General features: G+C 41.6%; 1 protein-coding gene across 1 annotated transcript in view; it reads left to right on the plus strand.

Moving 5' to 3' along the window:
- The window catches only part of ABLIM2 (actin binding LIM protein family member 2), a gene marked incomplete at its 5' end in the record, with an annotated part of 99676 nt that overhangs the window by 53296 nt on the left and 29816 nt on the right, over nt 1-16564 (plus strand). Inside the window, 5 exons of the mRNA XM_084266749.1 lie at nt 766-843; nt 5979-6125; nt 8962-8994; nt 11640-11760; nt 13426-13524. Coding sequence (XP_084122875.1) covers nt 766-843; nt 5979-6125; nt 8962-8994; nt 11640-11760; nt 13426-13524 — 478 coding nt within the window. The remainder of the gene's footprint in view (nt 1-765; nt 844-5978; nt 6126-8961; nt 8995-11639; nt 11761-13425; nt 13525-16564) is intronic.

Raw genomic sequence — 16564 nt, forward strand, 5'->3', positions numbered from 1 at the left:
CTTTCTGTATATTTATAGAGATGTATACACAGCATGTAATTAAAGTGGGTGACAAAGGCAGAAGGAGTAACTGGCACCACACTCCAAGACTTTGGAGATGGAGTGGAAGGGAAAAAGAAGTTGTAAGAGTGACAGCAAAAAGGAAAATGATGGGAGAATGTGATTGTAAACTCATAAAGGAATCTGTCAAACAGAAAGCAATAAAGGTCTGTCACTCAATGCCAGAATGATTGAAAACACAGCCAAACCAGCTGAAGATTCCTTTTAATTTGGCAGTATTATAGTCGGAGAGGAGAGAACTAACCTACTGGGTGTCTGATTCAGGCTGCTCTCTATGGTATCGTGCTGTTTGCTGTGAGTGAATGGCATGGTAACATGTTCCAGAAGTAGTGTGGATTGATTTGATGGTATCACCTTAGAGTAAAAATCACCTTGTGACCCTAGACTCAGAGCTTCTATAGCTTGACCTGTCCCTGGCAGTGCCCCAAGGCTGTCCTGGCTGCCCAGAAAGGCTCCAGGCCATTTTGTTCTGAAGGGAGGGGAAAGGAAAGTCATATGCAAAATCATTTCTGCGTTTCTGAAAGTCAATTTGATTGACTAATGGTATTTTCTCTTTAACTGTTTGGTGTGCCTGTGTGTTTTGAGCTCTCTGTGGTATGTGCTTTTTGACTGCTAAAGGTTAAATCAAATGAAATGTCTTGCACTCTCTTTTTGAAGTAAGTTACATTTTCTTTCTATTTCTTATCTGCTTCACTTCTGCCATAGGAAACGAGGACTTCATCTGAGAGTATTATTTCTGTACCTGCTTCAAGTACATCAGGTTCCCCAAGCCGGGTGATCTATGTGAGTACTTCACGCTTCAATTCATTCTGGGGATGGGAAAAACCTTGTGCTTCCTCCCACAGGTCAGCACCTTGTGTGGAAAGCTAGCGTCTCCAAGCCACTGCAGTTGGTGGTTCCTCTAAAGTGGGCTTTACTTTCTCATGTTTAAGAAGTTGGAATACTACATTTACCATAACAGATTCCTGGCAGTTTCCTGTTATGTTTTGTGGTCTATTTATAGCACTTATATTACCACTGGAGCTGGCTTGTACCAAAACATGCAGAGTACCACAGTGCTTTCTACAAGGGAAAAGTTTAAGTAAACAGTGCAGCCCACAGGTAGATTACAAGCTTGGGTTTGAACACAACTTGTCTAAATGGAGCTCTTGAGCCTGCAGCTGACTGCTTATGAAAACCCTCGTGTGTGATTGCAGGACTTGCGCCTTGATGAATGCCAGTCTCTGTCCTCAGAGGACCTTTGATGTGTTCATGGCCTAAGAAGTGCTAGCTGTGGAAAGCTCCTAGAGAGGGTTTAAAACAAGGAAAATAAAAGGTTTTGCTGTACAGAATTTTTCAGTGCCAGGTCATCACACCCTACTCGTTATAGTTGCTGTCGATAATGTTCATGACTAAATTGTCCAGGCTACCACCAGCAGGTAAAACACTGGGGCATGTTCCATACAAACACCTCTTGGGCTATTCTTTGTCCTTAGGTAGACAGGTTGTTCTCATCGTGTAAGGCAGAGAAAGTGGCTGGGGATGTGATTGACTGACGGAGGGGTGGTTATGCAGAGATGAAGGGGATTTATCTTCTGCATTGAGACAAGCAAAAACGTGCCTTGGGGACAGGCTTCTATTTATTTTTTCTTCAAGTAAAAATTATTTTGAATGCAATATACTTTTATCTGAGTAAGATCAACCTGGAAGTGGAGGAACTGCCCTGTATCTAAATGCACAGTGGTGTTCCTGAGCTCTTCCTCCAACAGAGCTCCGTGCTGGTGAATATGAGTATAGTATACTACTAGTAAAAAAATGTTGTTGCCTCAACCCCTGTGAAGACAATTCATGCTGGTAGGAGCCTGTTACCATCTAAGTGCTTTCTTCAGCTAGATAGTCTCTCTCTCCCCCCAAACATGGACCACTTTGTTGGTTTTTTTAAGCATAAGCATTCTTCTAAGATTTATATTTTTTAGTGACATTTATCTAACTATTGGATGATCCTGTTTTTTCTTGCTGTTTGTGATTATAGCTTTAAATATGGTTGACAGCTTTTAAAAGTCAAGGACAAACTTCCATTCTCTCTTTCTGCTTCATTTTTTTCCAAAGGATATCATTAAATCAGCACACAACTCTAATGTTTGTTACTCTCATACACTTCAGAGGCAGCTGGGACTGTGAAGGAATAAAGTTCTCTAGCAAGTATGAGTCAATTAGGAAAAAAGACTCCCCAGAGGCTTGCAAGTTCTTGCTGTATCTGTCTCATCTCTGACTGCTTAATTGTCAAAGCTGTGAGATTGATTAAATCCCATTTTGGCTTTCATGAACAGGAAAGTAAAAAGAATTAAAACCATGTTCTTGGACTTCTCTCTCAACAAAATGATTCTTTGGCTGTCTTTTACATCTGTTTTCTATTATAGGAGTATCATGACAGAGGCATGCTCAAGATTTGTCTTGGGTGCTTTTTGTGATGGGTTTTACCAAACCTAAATTCATGCTGCCACTGAAATGAAGGTCCCACCCACACGTGGCCCTGTTCCTCTCCAGCAATGTCTCCCCATCTCCTCTTTGGTGTTAGTACTAGTGGCTACAGAGGTATCATCAGTCAGGTTTGAGACCAGATTCAGCTAAAAAATAACCCAGGGAAAACCTCCAGACAACCAAAGAAAAAACCCAGCCATCTGCATGTCTCTAAAGCGAATGCAGAAGGCAGAGCAGAGTGGGAAGGTGCACACAGGACAGCTGCTTGCACCAGTAGCGTGGGTTCAGGTCATGAAAACCAAGAGTGAAATTGTACCTTGGCAACTGGTGAGGTCTATAAAATATTGTGTTGGACAAAAGAAAATTTAGAGAGAATGGTTAAAGCTTAGGAACTGTCAATTTGAGGAGCTCAGACTCTCAAAGTCACTGAGTCAGAGAAACACAATTGTTCTGAATAACACCCTGTCCCGTGGGAGCCGTGATCCTGGGTGGTTCGTTGTCATTGAGTGATCATCTAGGGGAAGATGAGGAAAGCTATAACTAAACCTGAGCATGGTTCATACAGCTGTACTTGTTTTCATTCTGTTGATATCAGACTTTGCTGTCTCCTTGCATTGACAGAGGCCAATGCCCTTTGAATGCGGTGGATGGATTATATCTAGACTGCAATTCACCCCAGTGCACACGTCCCCTCAGAGTCCTTAAATACCACGTAAAAATCAGTCCATTTCTAATTTCATTTCTAAATTAAAGCCCTACTTTATATGTAGCTAAATTTCATGAAGAGAGAATTAGGAGCTCCCTGCAAAGTTGTGTCTATCTGGAAGATTTGCAATAGGTTACATAACTGTGTTGTATGTTCTCATACTGGACATAGAAATCCCTTATATTTTTGTTCAACATCATATTTGCAATTACACAATTGTAAAATTACACATCCCAAAAGAAATAGGTACTGTAAACTTAGAGCATGGTTTTAACAGAATCCAAAATATCAGATTATTGAAGAAATGGCTTAAAGTCTCTTAGCTGTAATTTGAGCTGTCCCTACCATATTGGAATTCCATTCCTGTATTTTAAAGTAGGTGACCCAAATAAAATAAAAAACAATGTAGGCTGAATGTTTGTAGAATTGTTTAGAAAGCAACTTTATCTCTAAGGTGGCTTTTTCATGCAAATTTCCCTACATTTGGATAATTAAACTGAAAGGAATTGAATAACTAGATCAGTTTTGCTCTTGACAGTTCTGCAGTCTAGTGGGAGGATCTGGTTTCAATTCTACAGGAAGAGGTAGGGGCTAAAATTACCAGAGGTTCACATTTCTATATTCCCAATTCTGAACTTGCTGGGTTTACGTGAAGAATCTCCACAACCCTGGATACCTTAAAATAGAAAGTATCACAGGCTCCTTGGCCTTCCTTATAGGTGCAACGCTGCCCAGACCTGATGGGCAGACTCAGTGTTTTTGCATGATCTGTCCCTGCATCAAACCTTGCCACTGGCTTCACAGCAGGGGGGATTTATTCTCATTCATTGCTCTTTATCTTCTTAAAGTAGCTGCAAGGAAAGTGAGATCTGTAAATCACTGAAGGATCATGTATTTGATTAAAACACATTTTTTTTCATTAGTGTTGAGGATCATAGAACCCTAGAATGGTTTGGGTTAGAAGGGACCTTCAAGATCATTTAGTTCCAACCCCCTTCCACTAGCATGGGTTGCTGAAAGCCCCATCCAACCTGGCCTTGAACACTGCCAGGGAGAGGGTGTCCACAGCTTCTCAGGGAAACCTCTGCCAGGGGCTCACCACCCACACAAGGAAGAATTTCCTCCTAATATCTAATCTAAATCTACCCTTTTTCAGTTTAAACCCATTACCATTTGTCCTGTCACTACTTACCCTTGTAAACAGCCCCTCTCCAGCGTTCTTGTAGCCCCTTCAGGTACTGAAGGCTGCTCAGAGCTCTCCCCAGAGCCTTCTTGTCTCCAGGCTGACCAAGCCCAACTCTCTCAGTTTGTCTTCACAGAAGAGGTGCTCCAGCCCTCTCATCACCTTCATGGATGTCCTCTGGAGTCAGAGTAGAGGGGCAGAATCACCTCCCTTGACCTGCTGCTCATGCTTTTGATGCAGCCTAGGAGACTGTTGGCTTTCTGTGCTGCAAGTGTCCACTGCTGGGTCACGTTGAGTTTTACATTGACACCCCCAAGTGCTTCTCCTCCTGGCTGCCCTCAATCCATTCTCCACCCAGCCTGTAGTTGTGCTTGGGAGGAGAATATGTGATGGTTGTGGTGGCTCTGTGGCTTTGTTCCACTTTCTTAGGAGGAATCTTTCTCCTTCCTGTGTTGCTTTAATTTGCACAAATTCATACGCTGTTTTAGAAAAAGAAATAAGTGAAAGTTGTCAATTTCCCTAAGAAAAAAACTTCCCTGGGAAACCTGTTGAACTTTTCTTAGCTCATACTAAGAAAAATATAATCATTGCACACATAAATCCTGGATACATTCATATTTTTGCATGTGGCAAATGTTATTACAGTTTTACAGCTGATCACACTGAGATTGTCAGAGAATAACAACATTGGCTCATCATTTCATTACCAGCAAAGAGCTGAACTGGGAAGGAGAAAATTACACTGCCTGTTTCTCCACCCTCAATGTGGCCAACTTGTGGTTCTATCTACAAGACAGTACGTGCTGGATACCATTTTGGTGCAAGTTACCATTATGCTAAGGATAATCTGTGCAAGTGGCATTTTGATGATTATATGTTGGTATATGTGTAGAAAGAGGTGAATGGGGAGTGACATAGCCCTTCCCTTCTGTTGGCTGTGTGAGTCTCATAAAAGGATTTGAACTTTGCTTAAGTGGCATCTGTGATCTTCCAGCTAATCCACCATGGTGCAAATCCATCATCTGCTGGTTTGTGAGCAGTAATTAAGGGTGACTTAGACATAGCTGGGAAAGGACACTGCTGTGGGACACGGCTGAATGGGGAAAATTAAAAGACCTGACTAAAGTTTTTCAGCATCTGGAGAGTATCTGTTGGAAATGTGTAGGTGGTGGTTCACTACTGCTTATAGTAGGGGAACCCTGCACACTGAAACCACTTTAAAATGGAAGGCATTTTGCCTGAAAAAGACTACAGTGTCTGTCCCCCATGTCTCTTTGTGGAGATAGCATTAAGTGGCATATAACCAAGGGAACTGGACTGATGCCATGCTACTCTTATTAACCAAATGTGAGTGGAAAAAAAAGAAGTAGAAAATGCCAATATATAAAAAGAAACCAGCAGTAATATTTAGCATTGTGTGGTAACTACAAGATTTAAATGTGGACAAATGGAAAAAGTGATTTATTATTATGATTATGACTTTTCTATCTACACTTACCTATCCTTTTCTAATTGCATCCTGATCATATTCTTTCTTATTCTCACTGCCTTCTTTCCTCCTTTTCTTAGGCAAAGCTTGGAGATGAAATTCTTGACTACAGGGATTTGGCTGCTCTTCCTAAAAATAAAGCCATCTATAACATTGACCGCCCAGATATGATCTCCTATTCTCCATATATCAGTTACTCTTCAGATGACAGGCATAGTTACGGGGAGGTACTGAAATATGGGTAGTATTTTTTTTTTTTACCATGAATTTGAGATTTCATTAAACATGTTGCTGAACACTCTTAAATGTGCATAATTTGGAAAAACCCAACACGCTGACTTTTATAGCTTCAGCTAATGAAGTCATGTCATCCATTCATTCACAAGGCATTTCAGCCTTCCAAAAAAGCAAGCCATGGGTTCATTTCACTTGGTAGTTTGTGGAAATTAAAGAATTGCTTTCTGTGATCGTTGTTTAAACAGCTGACGTGTAATTAAAATGTGTTTTTCTGAGAGAGGAGTTCTGTGTGCATGTGGTAGGAAGCAGGAGCCATTGCTAAAGGTAATGCAAAAATCAGAAGCAAAGCCAAATGTCTTTTGTGATTTTAATTTTTGTTTTTCTTTAAAGTGTACCATGCCATTTTGGTAAAAGAGCTATAATATCATTTTCCTCTGTACAAATTTCTTTCCACTGTCCCTCCCTGAAGTCCATCCTCACGAGATGCATGCGTTTCGACCTGCTAACACGCAGAGCTAATATTAGGCTAATATTAGTTTGTGCTAATGAAATCTAACCTGACATAATCTGACTGGTACTAATTCTGATTTTTTGTGGAGCATATTTGTACATAACTCCTGTCATGCAAGTTAGCTTTTCTTCCCTAACTTTATCTACCTTTTGTTTGAATTCCTGATTTCTTTTCTAATTTTAGATATTTTTTTACCAGTTGATCCTTTTATATGTACTAGGTATATTATGGAGATATATATGGTCTAGAATGGAGGTCTTATTCTCTATGAGTGTAAGTGAATGAGTAAAATAGTACAAATTAGAGCCATACTGTTTATAATAGCTCCAGTCTTGCTATCACTTACACCTTTTACACTGAATCTACTAAAGTTTCAGCAGCACTCTCAGGTGTGCAGCACATCTATTGGATCTTGCAGACTCTCTGCCAAACTCTGCACACAGTAGCTCTATTATAATGCAGGCTAAAACAATTAAGATTGTACCTGGTAAAGGTTTTAAATGGTATTTAGGTTTCTGAACTCACAAAACTGAAAGTGGTTTGCTAGCCCTGAACCTCTGGAGTACAGACATTTCCTTTCTGTGTCAAAGTTTATGGGTGCTGGTAACGTGTGTGGCCACCTCAACTGCCCGTTTACATCTAGACTTGGCAGAGGTGCATAGACTAAACAACCTTCCACCCAGCTCCAATGGCTCCTCACTCATTGCACCTGCTCTGAGGTGATGGTTATACAGGCATCACACACAGCTGCTGGAGGGAGAGCTTCTTCCTGCCTCTCCTCAGCATCTCCTTGGCCACTTTGTGCTGCTCCTCTCCATTGCCAGAGCAAGTGCCTGTGTGGCTGTGCTAAGGCTTAGGCTTTTTCTAGACTCCTGGTGTGACCTGCTGCAGGTGGAAGAACCACCCAGTGGTGCTGTGAAATTGCCCATGTTGGTGGCAGCCCTCTGGCCTTTGCTGGGACCAAGCAGCTGTGACCTGGACCCACCCAGACATGGTCCTGTACAACCCGGTCTAGGAGACCTTTAGCAGGGATGTGGACTAGATGATCTCTAGAGGTCCCTTCCAACCCTGAACCTTCTGTGAATCTGTGAAAAAAAACCCCAACAAAAAAACCTCAGCAAAGAGGATATTTCTGCTGTCATCTGCTTTTAGTGGGTAGCTCAGTGGGTAGCCCGTGGCCAGAGGGGTTTATTGGGACAGCTGGATTCATTGCCCTCTTCAGAAAATATGTACCTTAAGAGAGAAGATAAAAGAGACCACATCATGAGAGACAGCTGTTTCCCTTGGGGCTGAAGGAGACACCTTGGCTCACTCAGAAGTATCAGGAAAACCTGCCTGGAAAACGTGCTTAATTGCTCTGAAAAACCTATGTGGGCCCAGGAATGGGTGTCTTCTGCATCTGCAGTTGCTGGCATGTGGGGTATGTTTAAGTTTTAAGCTATGTGTATTACATCACAATTACCAGCCTTCAGGTGGACCAGCCACATCTGCTCTTTCCCCAGTGTTAGCACCACCAGCTTCATGCTGTCTCAGGCAGGTCTGTGCTGATGTGGGCATTCCTGGCAAAAAAGAATGAAAGAAACAAACAAAACCTACCAAAAAACCCCAACCAACCAAGCAAAAAACCCAGAGGATTAATGGCAATGGCTCACACTCCAACCTACACATTTTCATGGTGCTCCAAATATTTATGCCCTTGATATTGCTGGGCAGGGGAGGGAAATTCTCTCTTCCAAATTTCAACATTCTGGCTGCTACCTGCAGCTGAAGTTAATTGAGATTTGCTCAATTAACCAAACTTAGTGTTTCTTTTCCTGTGAAAGGAAAGGGAATGAACAGCACATTGTTAAATTACATGATGTGTAATTAAAAAATAAATAGTATAGATTTTTTTCTTTCCCTCACTACAGCCAGCTCTGAGCATCAAAGTTCGACTGCAGATTTTGGAGTTGCTTCAGTACAGCTTTATCTAGAGCTTGTGTGTAGTTTCAGGCAGTTGTTACAACTAAGAGTTTCCCTACTAGCAGTACTCTGTGCAACACAGGACTGGCCTCACCAGACTCCAGGATTTTGTACTAAAGAAATCAGAAAAGTTTTATATGAAATTATATCATATTCCTTATTTATTTGTTTAAAAACAAGTAAAAATTGCCCTAACTTGATTGACAGGTGTTTTTCCTAGCTGTGTCATGTGTTATACATGGATATTGATATTTTAAGAGTAGCTCTTCCTGATATTTTAAGAGTAGCCCTTCTCACAAGTAACATCATGCATGAACTTGTATCACTAATTTGTTGTGTGTTGCTGTTTGCAGTCACCTCAGTTGCTCTCTCCAACACCTACTGAGGTAATCCCCAGTGCCTTTGTTCTCCTGTTCTGACCCATTTTGTGATGCATAAACCTGGTCATATTGATAACCAGCAGCGTCTGAAATGTGGGGTTTGGCTCCTGCCTCTACAGTGCATGGGGATATCTAATTTCTGTTTTCCACAGTGTTACTTGTGTTGAATACATGCTCTGCTTCTGGATTGTCATCTGTATGCATCTATCTCCACTGTCATCCATGTTTCTGCTTTCCAAAATAAAGGTTGTATTGTGGTCACTTCTTCAAGCTCTGCTAAATAAATTCCTTTGGGAAGTATGGTTTATGTTAACATTTCAAGCTGCCAGTGTGGGTTGAATGGAAATAATGCTTAGCATAGCTTTCTCTTCTTTTCTTTTCCCACAAATAGTTAAATTATTTATACTATTTGTGCAGGCAAACCATTTGCACATACCTGAACTTCTAGGTCTGTGTATTTTGATGTGATTTCATCATCAAAGCCAGTCATTGTTTCAAGATACATCACCTTGGAAGCAATGAAAGCATTTCAAGTAATTCCCAGATAGTAACTCAATTACATATCACTGGCCTGGCTAATTACTTCGTTATCCTAATTTTATGTCAAGAGAAACTATTGCAAGATTTTGGTTATAGAGGAGAGTTGTGGGTTTTCATGAGGGTTTGTAACTTGCCAGCTGTCACTGTAAGCATTGGTTAAGCAGAGAAGTTAACCAATAGAAATGTCATTTAATTGATAGTATAAAAATTACTATGTCCTTTATTTAATATTGGATTTCATGAACTTGATCAGCTGTTCCTTACAGAGACACAGAGTACACAAAAGGTAAGGTCTGAAATAATCAATATGAAATATGGGTGTTTTGGAGGATTAGAATAATTTCCTTTAAATTAGCTACCAGTCAGCAAATGGTCATACTGTGAAATTCCAGAAGTGATGCTGGTGTAGAGGTTGGTGCTGCCATGGTTCATGCTGTGTGAATTCTCCTGGTTATGTACCTCTGCCACGCTCGCTGCCTTTCTCTAAAGTGTCAGTGGTCAGGTGCTTAGCCAGAGTTGTCACTAGTTTTCCTGCAGGGATTTTTATTAGAGGAAGATTTCACTGTTCACACAATTGGACACATCATAGACCACTTGCTAACTTGTTATGGTATTTAAATATCATTGCAAGTCTTTCTAGAGGTTGTTATACTCCTTGTAGCTCCCTTCACAAGGATTAAAATGGTCACTAAGCAGCATCGCTGCTTTGGGAGGGGAACATCTCAAACTGGGCAAAGAGGGGTTGGGGGCAGTATGCCTACAGAGTGCTGCATGCTGGGGAAGGCGTTAGTTGTTCCCCTTTGGTTTTTAATAATTTCCACTGAGATGGATATTGAGGCAGTAATGCTGCTCACCACTGTACACAGCAGAGATTTTCCATTTCTGAAAATGCAGTCTGAGGTGGAAGGGACAGAGTGCACTTGAGCCAGAGTAGATCTGATGATGGGAGAACATTGCTCATCTCCATAGATTCAAGGATAATCCCCTAGAGGCGAAATGGAAAACAGCATTTGCTTAAAGTGAAATAGATGGGTATAATTAAGTTGTCCTGATAGGAGTCTGGAAAATGTCAATGGGGCTAAGTAGGATCTCCTATGTGCTTAAATGATCCAGTGGGAATCACACAGATGTCTAAAGATGTCCCAGGATTCACGACACATGGCTAACACCTGCTATGGTATAGTCTGTTTTCACTCACTCCTACTGAAACAGGAGAGAGGAAACGTTTTGGAGTATGACTTTCTATAAGGGGACATCTGCATGTGACATTGATTTGTTCTTATCTGACATTAACTCAGTCAATTCTAACTTGTCTAAAACCCAAAAAAAACAAACCCAAAAACCCAAACAAAGAAAAAAAAGAATTTGCTTTTACAGCCAGTTTGCAAAGAGTCATTTCCACATCTAAGTGACTCAGTAATGCTTTTACTGTTTAGATGCTACGTGCCAATTGCAATTGTAATTTAACTGGCTATAGAGTGAAGGGTTTGAATGGGTGTGTGTGGTTTTAAGTGGCTGAAGCCCAGGTTTTGGTGGGAAATGGATTGCAAGACTTGCTTTGCAGAATGCTGCAGTATTAGTGTTCATGCTATATAGATTTTTTCCATTGGTCACCTAGCTTGTAAGGACCATGTTGTACCATGCAGTATGCTGGACAGTTGATACAGCAGACACAGTCCTATTTCTGTGATGTAATAAAGCCAACAAATGGTGGGGTTTGTGTTGTATGTAACTGCTATGCAGCCATTCATATGGGTACAAAGTGACCATAGTACTATCATGCTGACCTGATCCCATCTTCCACCCATCCATGTATGTTCAGGGAATTACTGTGTCCTGAAGCAACACTTCTAGTGTTATGCGCTTTTCAGGTGATACTGTCACTATAAATCCATGTATGTGTTCACTTTCCTGGGCACACTATTGTCCTCTGATACTTGGCAGAGCTCCCTCAGCCACGCTTCAGTGGTGGTGCTTACGGCTGAAAGCCACCTCATTTCATTGGGATTGCATTCCATCTACAGGGCACAGACACGTGCAAAATGGCATAGTCTGCTTGTTTCTGAAGCAACTTCTCCTTCTTAATGACATATTTCTTCTGTTCCCCTCAGGGTGACCAAGATGACAGATCTTTCAAGCAGTACAGGACGTCAAGTCCTAGCTCTGCTGGCTCGCTGGGCTACGGTCGCTACACTCCAACCTCCCATTCTCCTCAGCATTACAGCAGACCAGGTAATTGAAAAGCAGCCTTACTTGTTCTCTAGACATTTCCACTAGTTTTTCTTGCACTGTAAGTAGTGTAGGCTCTGGTAGGCAGGGATTTAAGGTGGCGTAGTGGTTCGTTGCAGTATTTTATTTGCTGAGAACAGAGAGTCCCATAAACAAGTGCTGCAGGAGTGAGCATCTAGGAAAATGAAAACAGGCCTCTGGAGAGATTGATTTTTGTGTATCTGTAAACAGAAGATAGAACAGTTTAGGCTTGATTTTGGTCCCATCCTGCCTGAAGCCACACGTTCAATCCACAGCTCTTTCACAGTGCAGCAGAAAACACCTGCAAAGCCAGGGGGGTTATCAAGTGACTTCGTACCCCACCTTGACCATGTCTCCTCTTCACAGTGCAAGAGCTGGAGGAGTGACTAGTGGTTCTAATGGCTGGATTTTGAGACCAAGATGCTATAGTTGAGAAGTCTACATTAATGGTTATTGCACCTTTGGGCTGTAGTGACAGCTGTGTTGATGTTCTTGTTGCACATAGAGGAGGGATCACCCCATTTTGATCTTTGCATGGGGCCCCCACTCCAACGCCCATCTGTATTTGGGTCTTTTGCAGAATTTAAAGAATTTAATCCTTAGAAATAACCCAACTAATTTTTTAGAAAATTAATTTTAAATTAATTTTTTTCTAATTTTTCTCCACTCCACCATTTGAGTGGAAAACCAGAGCATTTCTATTATTTTCTTGGTGTCTTTTAATTTAATTTGGGATACATTATAATTGGTACATAAACTAGTTTGGAAAATTAAGAGTTCTTAATCTTTCCAGTGGAAATGAAAACATTATGGGCCACACACACAATTTTTACAGGAATTGAATATTTTACTACGTAAAGCCTTTGATGAGGTGGAAATGAGACTGAGTACCAAAGATCTATTAGAGGAAGGATTTGTCTCCTCTGAAGGTCTGGCAGCTGCCTTACGCTTGAGCTTAGCTGCACGCAGAAAACAAGGAGGAAAGATGAAAGAAAATCCACACTAATTCTAATGTTTTACAGCTTCATTGAAAACTTAGAAGACGGTCATTATAGTTGTTACCTCTAGTAATTGCCATTTTTCCTCCAAAATATGTTATCTGGAGATTGTTACAACAAAGCAAAGAAAGAAGACTTCTGAGAACGTTTTTCAACGTGGGTAATCACGTCTGACTTTCAGAGCTGAGATAACCACAGGGTGTTTCTTCAAATGCCTAAATCAGCCGTGCGCTTCAGGTGCACGGGCAGCGGCGAGAACTGGCCCCGCTCATAGCACAGTTCTCAGCAGAGGCAAGGCTCCCCCCATCTCATTTCACTAGATCCATTGTGAGCATCCCTCATTCCCCCTCTCAGTGCAGCTATGCTTGTTGCGGTGCCTTTTCTGGAATATTTTCTGATGCGTTACACTCTCAGCCTTCCACTTGCTGCTCTTTCTGTCCTCAGAAAGCCCGTGTCCCTTGGCCAGTCAAATACGGCCCCCATGAGGGTTTTAGCAATAACCAGAGAAAGATAAAGTCTTAAATATAAACTATCTGTTTTCTAAGCATCAGGAGGAAAATGTTCCTGGAAAAAAGGATGGCATTGTAATCTGTGGCTTTCAGTAAGTGAACTAAATAGTTTATTTTCACTTACTCTCTGTTGCCCCCAGCTGGTACTCAGAGTCTTGGTACCAGTAGCTGCATCTCCCTGCCCCAACACCCAAGCCCTACATCTACATTCAGACATCATTACATCCCTTTCTTCAAAGGTAAGGTCCAGGAATGCAAAACTGTGCTGTGATACTGTAGACTTATTCAGATGTGTTTCACTTTTATGTCTGTGCAAGCATGGCTTCCACTTGGATAAAATTTGTCTTAATTTTGTGCAAGTGCTTTCTTGATGTACTGTGTAAGTTTTAAGAACTGAGTTGGGTATGGGTTGTTTTCTTTTTGCTTTTTTTCAGTGAGTGTTAAGTGTTTTTCAAAGGGGTGGGGGAAGGAATTAGATTTTCTAATGAACCTGAGGAGGGAAAAAATTTAAGTCTGCTCTAAAACGCAGCATTTACCCTATTTTGGGGATGCTAAATAAATATTATAACAAGTTTATATGTTAGATCCAACATTGGATGATCAATTACCTAACTTTCTAACCTATATTTAGGGATTCTTCGTAGTATTTTTAGCATTACCAACAATTATGTCAGATAAGCTGTTTAAATCAGTATACCTGCAATGATTAGTAAATAACATTATAAAACAGAGTAACTGAGCCTAGTCTCCTTGCTATTTTTTTTTCTGCAGTAGATATTAACTTAATGACCTTCATGTTGTGAATGTGAGACAGTAATGATGAGAAATGCTCAGAACTTTTGAGGTGAAGGCTATTTTTTTAGCTAGTTAGTTAGATGTCATAGAGAAGGCATTCGGCTACCACGTGTCTTCCCCAGAGTCTGTCCCCTCTAGTAACAATGAGTGGGGAGTAGATGTGAATGATGAATGACAAATGTTTTCAGTGCCTGTTCCTTGACTCTCATGAGCTGATTTAATAAAGCAAAACGATTCTTCTTGCCCTTGTAACTGTCACAGAAATGGAAGTGACCCTCTACAGGCACCAGCCTTACAAACAGGTCTGACATGCAAACTCAGATGAATAGCAGGCACTTGTTGCCTTTGGAAAAATAACTAATGCATCTCTGTTGAGCCCTAATGAATCCAGAACCAGTTCTGTCCAGAGTCAGCTGAATTTCAGTGGTACAAGCAGGAGCAGAGTCAGGCTCCAGGCTTCCAAGAGAAAATGTTGCAGGACATGCATACCCTGTATGGCTGGTGCACATCCTGGTATTCATAGAATCATAGAATCACTGAATCATAGGGGTTGGAAGGGACCTCAAGAGCTCATCGGGTCCAACCCCCCTGCCAAAGCAGGGTCCCTAGGACAGGGCACACAGGTCGGTGTCCAGACGGGGCTGGAATCTCTCCAGAGAAGGAGACTCCACACCCCCTGGGCAGCCTGTCCCAGGGCTCCCTCACCCTCACTGGGGAAAAGTTCTTCCCCATGTTGGTGTGGAACTCCCTGTGCTCCAACTTGCAGCCATTGCCCCTTGTCCTGTCCCCGCAGACACTGAAAAGGGGCTGCCCATTTCCCCTGCATCCCATCCTTCAGATATTGATAAACATTCATAAGGTCCCCCCTTAGTCTTCTTTTCTCCAGGCTGAACAGCCCCAGCTCACTCAGCCGTCCCCAAGGCACCGCTTGAACGGTCTCTTGATCCATCCCCTAAATTTGGGTAACGCTGTCCAACCTGGTGTACTGAGGAAGAAAAACCTCTGGTGTGCTGTAGTGCACGATTTCACTGTGTGGAAAGCTCTTACCCCAGAGCCCACCTGCAGTTGCTTAGCAGCACTCCTGTCCAAGCCAGCACTACCTGCTGTTGTTCAGAGCAGCGGCAACTACTTAGCAGTGCTGTTTGGAGGATAAAACCCTCGAGTGGCAGCTCCTCACCCCTGGATAATTACAAGTAGTGTGATCAGAATAATTAATATTTTGCAGTTCTGCAGCACTTCTAGTCAAGGAGCTAAAATGCTTTGAAAGCAGTAGCTTGCAGAGCCTCACTGCGCTCCTGCCAGGCAGGTGAGCCTGTTTATAACTTTCCTATATAGACAGTCCTGAGCCCTGCAGAGGTTGTATAGATTATCCACTCTTGCATGGAGTTTATGTCTCAGCCCAAAAGGAGTCAGAATCCCCCCATCCTCTTGAACAGCTCAGAATTCTTTTCTCTGAGTTGCAGACTGGGTTTTTTCCTCCCTGTCTTGAGAAGCCTTTTGTGGGCATCGATGTGCTATTTTTTTATCGAAGTGGTCAGTGTGGGAAGAGGAGGATTGCAGAAATAGTTGCTTTCTATCCAGACCAAAGTTCATGTTGCCACTTCAGTTTTAAAAAAGTTAAACCACATTTTTTATAGGATTTTTTTGTGTTAAATCCAAAAGTAATACACTGGTTAATAATAGTAGTAACATTTGTAAAACCAGTACTCCAAAATCATCACAAATAGCATTTCTTTAAGCGTCCAGGAGGCAGAAATATTACTCCCCAAGGGAAATTAAAGCAGGCAGAATCTTCCTTTTGACTTCACTGAGTTTGCAATGTATTCATCCTGAGAATTACATGGTTCATCGTTTTTCCAGCAAAAAAATGTGATTACTGAGTCCTCTTCCTGTGTACTGTAGCCTAGCTCCCATGAAGTGTAATAGGATGAGCTGTTCTTTATCATGCAGGCAAATGATTTGGTTGTGCTCTTTTAAGGATTTTTGTCTTCAAAAGTTCTTCAAAATAAATCCTGTGACAGCCTCACTTCATGAAAGCCTCACAGTTCATGCCCTTGCGATTCAAAGGGTGTAATATTTCAAGTACCTACCCTCAGTATAATTCTTCCACTTGGGGTGATGTGTCAGTGAGTGTACAGGCTGTGCTGAGCCCTACTAAAAAAATGCTTACTTGAACTGCAGTGGAAGGTGTCTTGCCTTTCTAGTGCAGGAGCACAGCTTCCAAAGCCCATTTATTTGGCTTTGAGAGCTCAAAAATAATTAGTCACCAAACTTCAAAAACCTTTATCTAGCTCAATGCTCTATATGCAGACATATTAAAGGATCCAGTTTCTGGAGTAGGCTCTGACATGGCTCTCCTTACACCAGTGGTATCTGTTTGTTGTTTAATCCCAAACTTAGACAGCTTTTACTGTAACTTGTTATCAAATTTCCCATCCTCCCAGATAAGAGAAAAGCTGACTAGGACAGAGGTATAACCAATAT

This window comes from Gallinula chloropus (genome assembly GCF_964237585.1).
Source record: "Gallinula chloropus genome assembly, chromosome: 7".
Taxonomy (NCBI): domain Eukaryota; kingdom Metazoa; phylum Chordata; class Aves; order Gruiformes; family Rallidae; genus Gallinula; species Gallinula chloropus.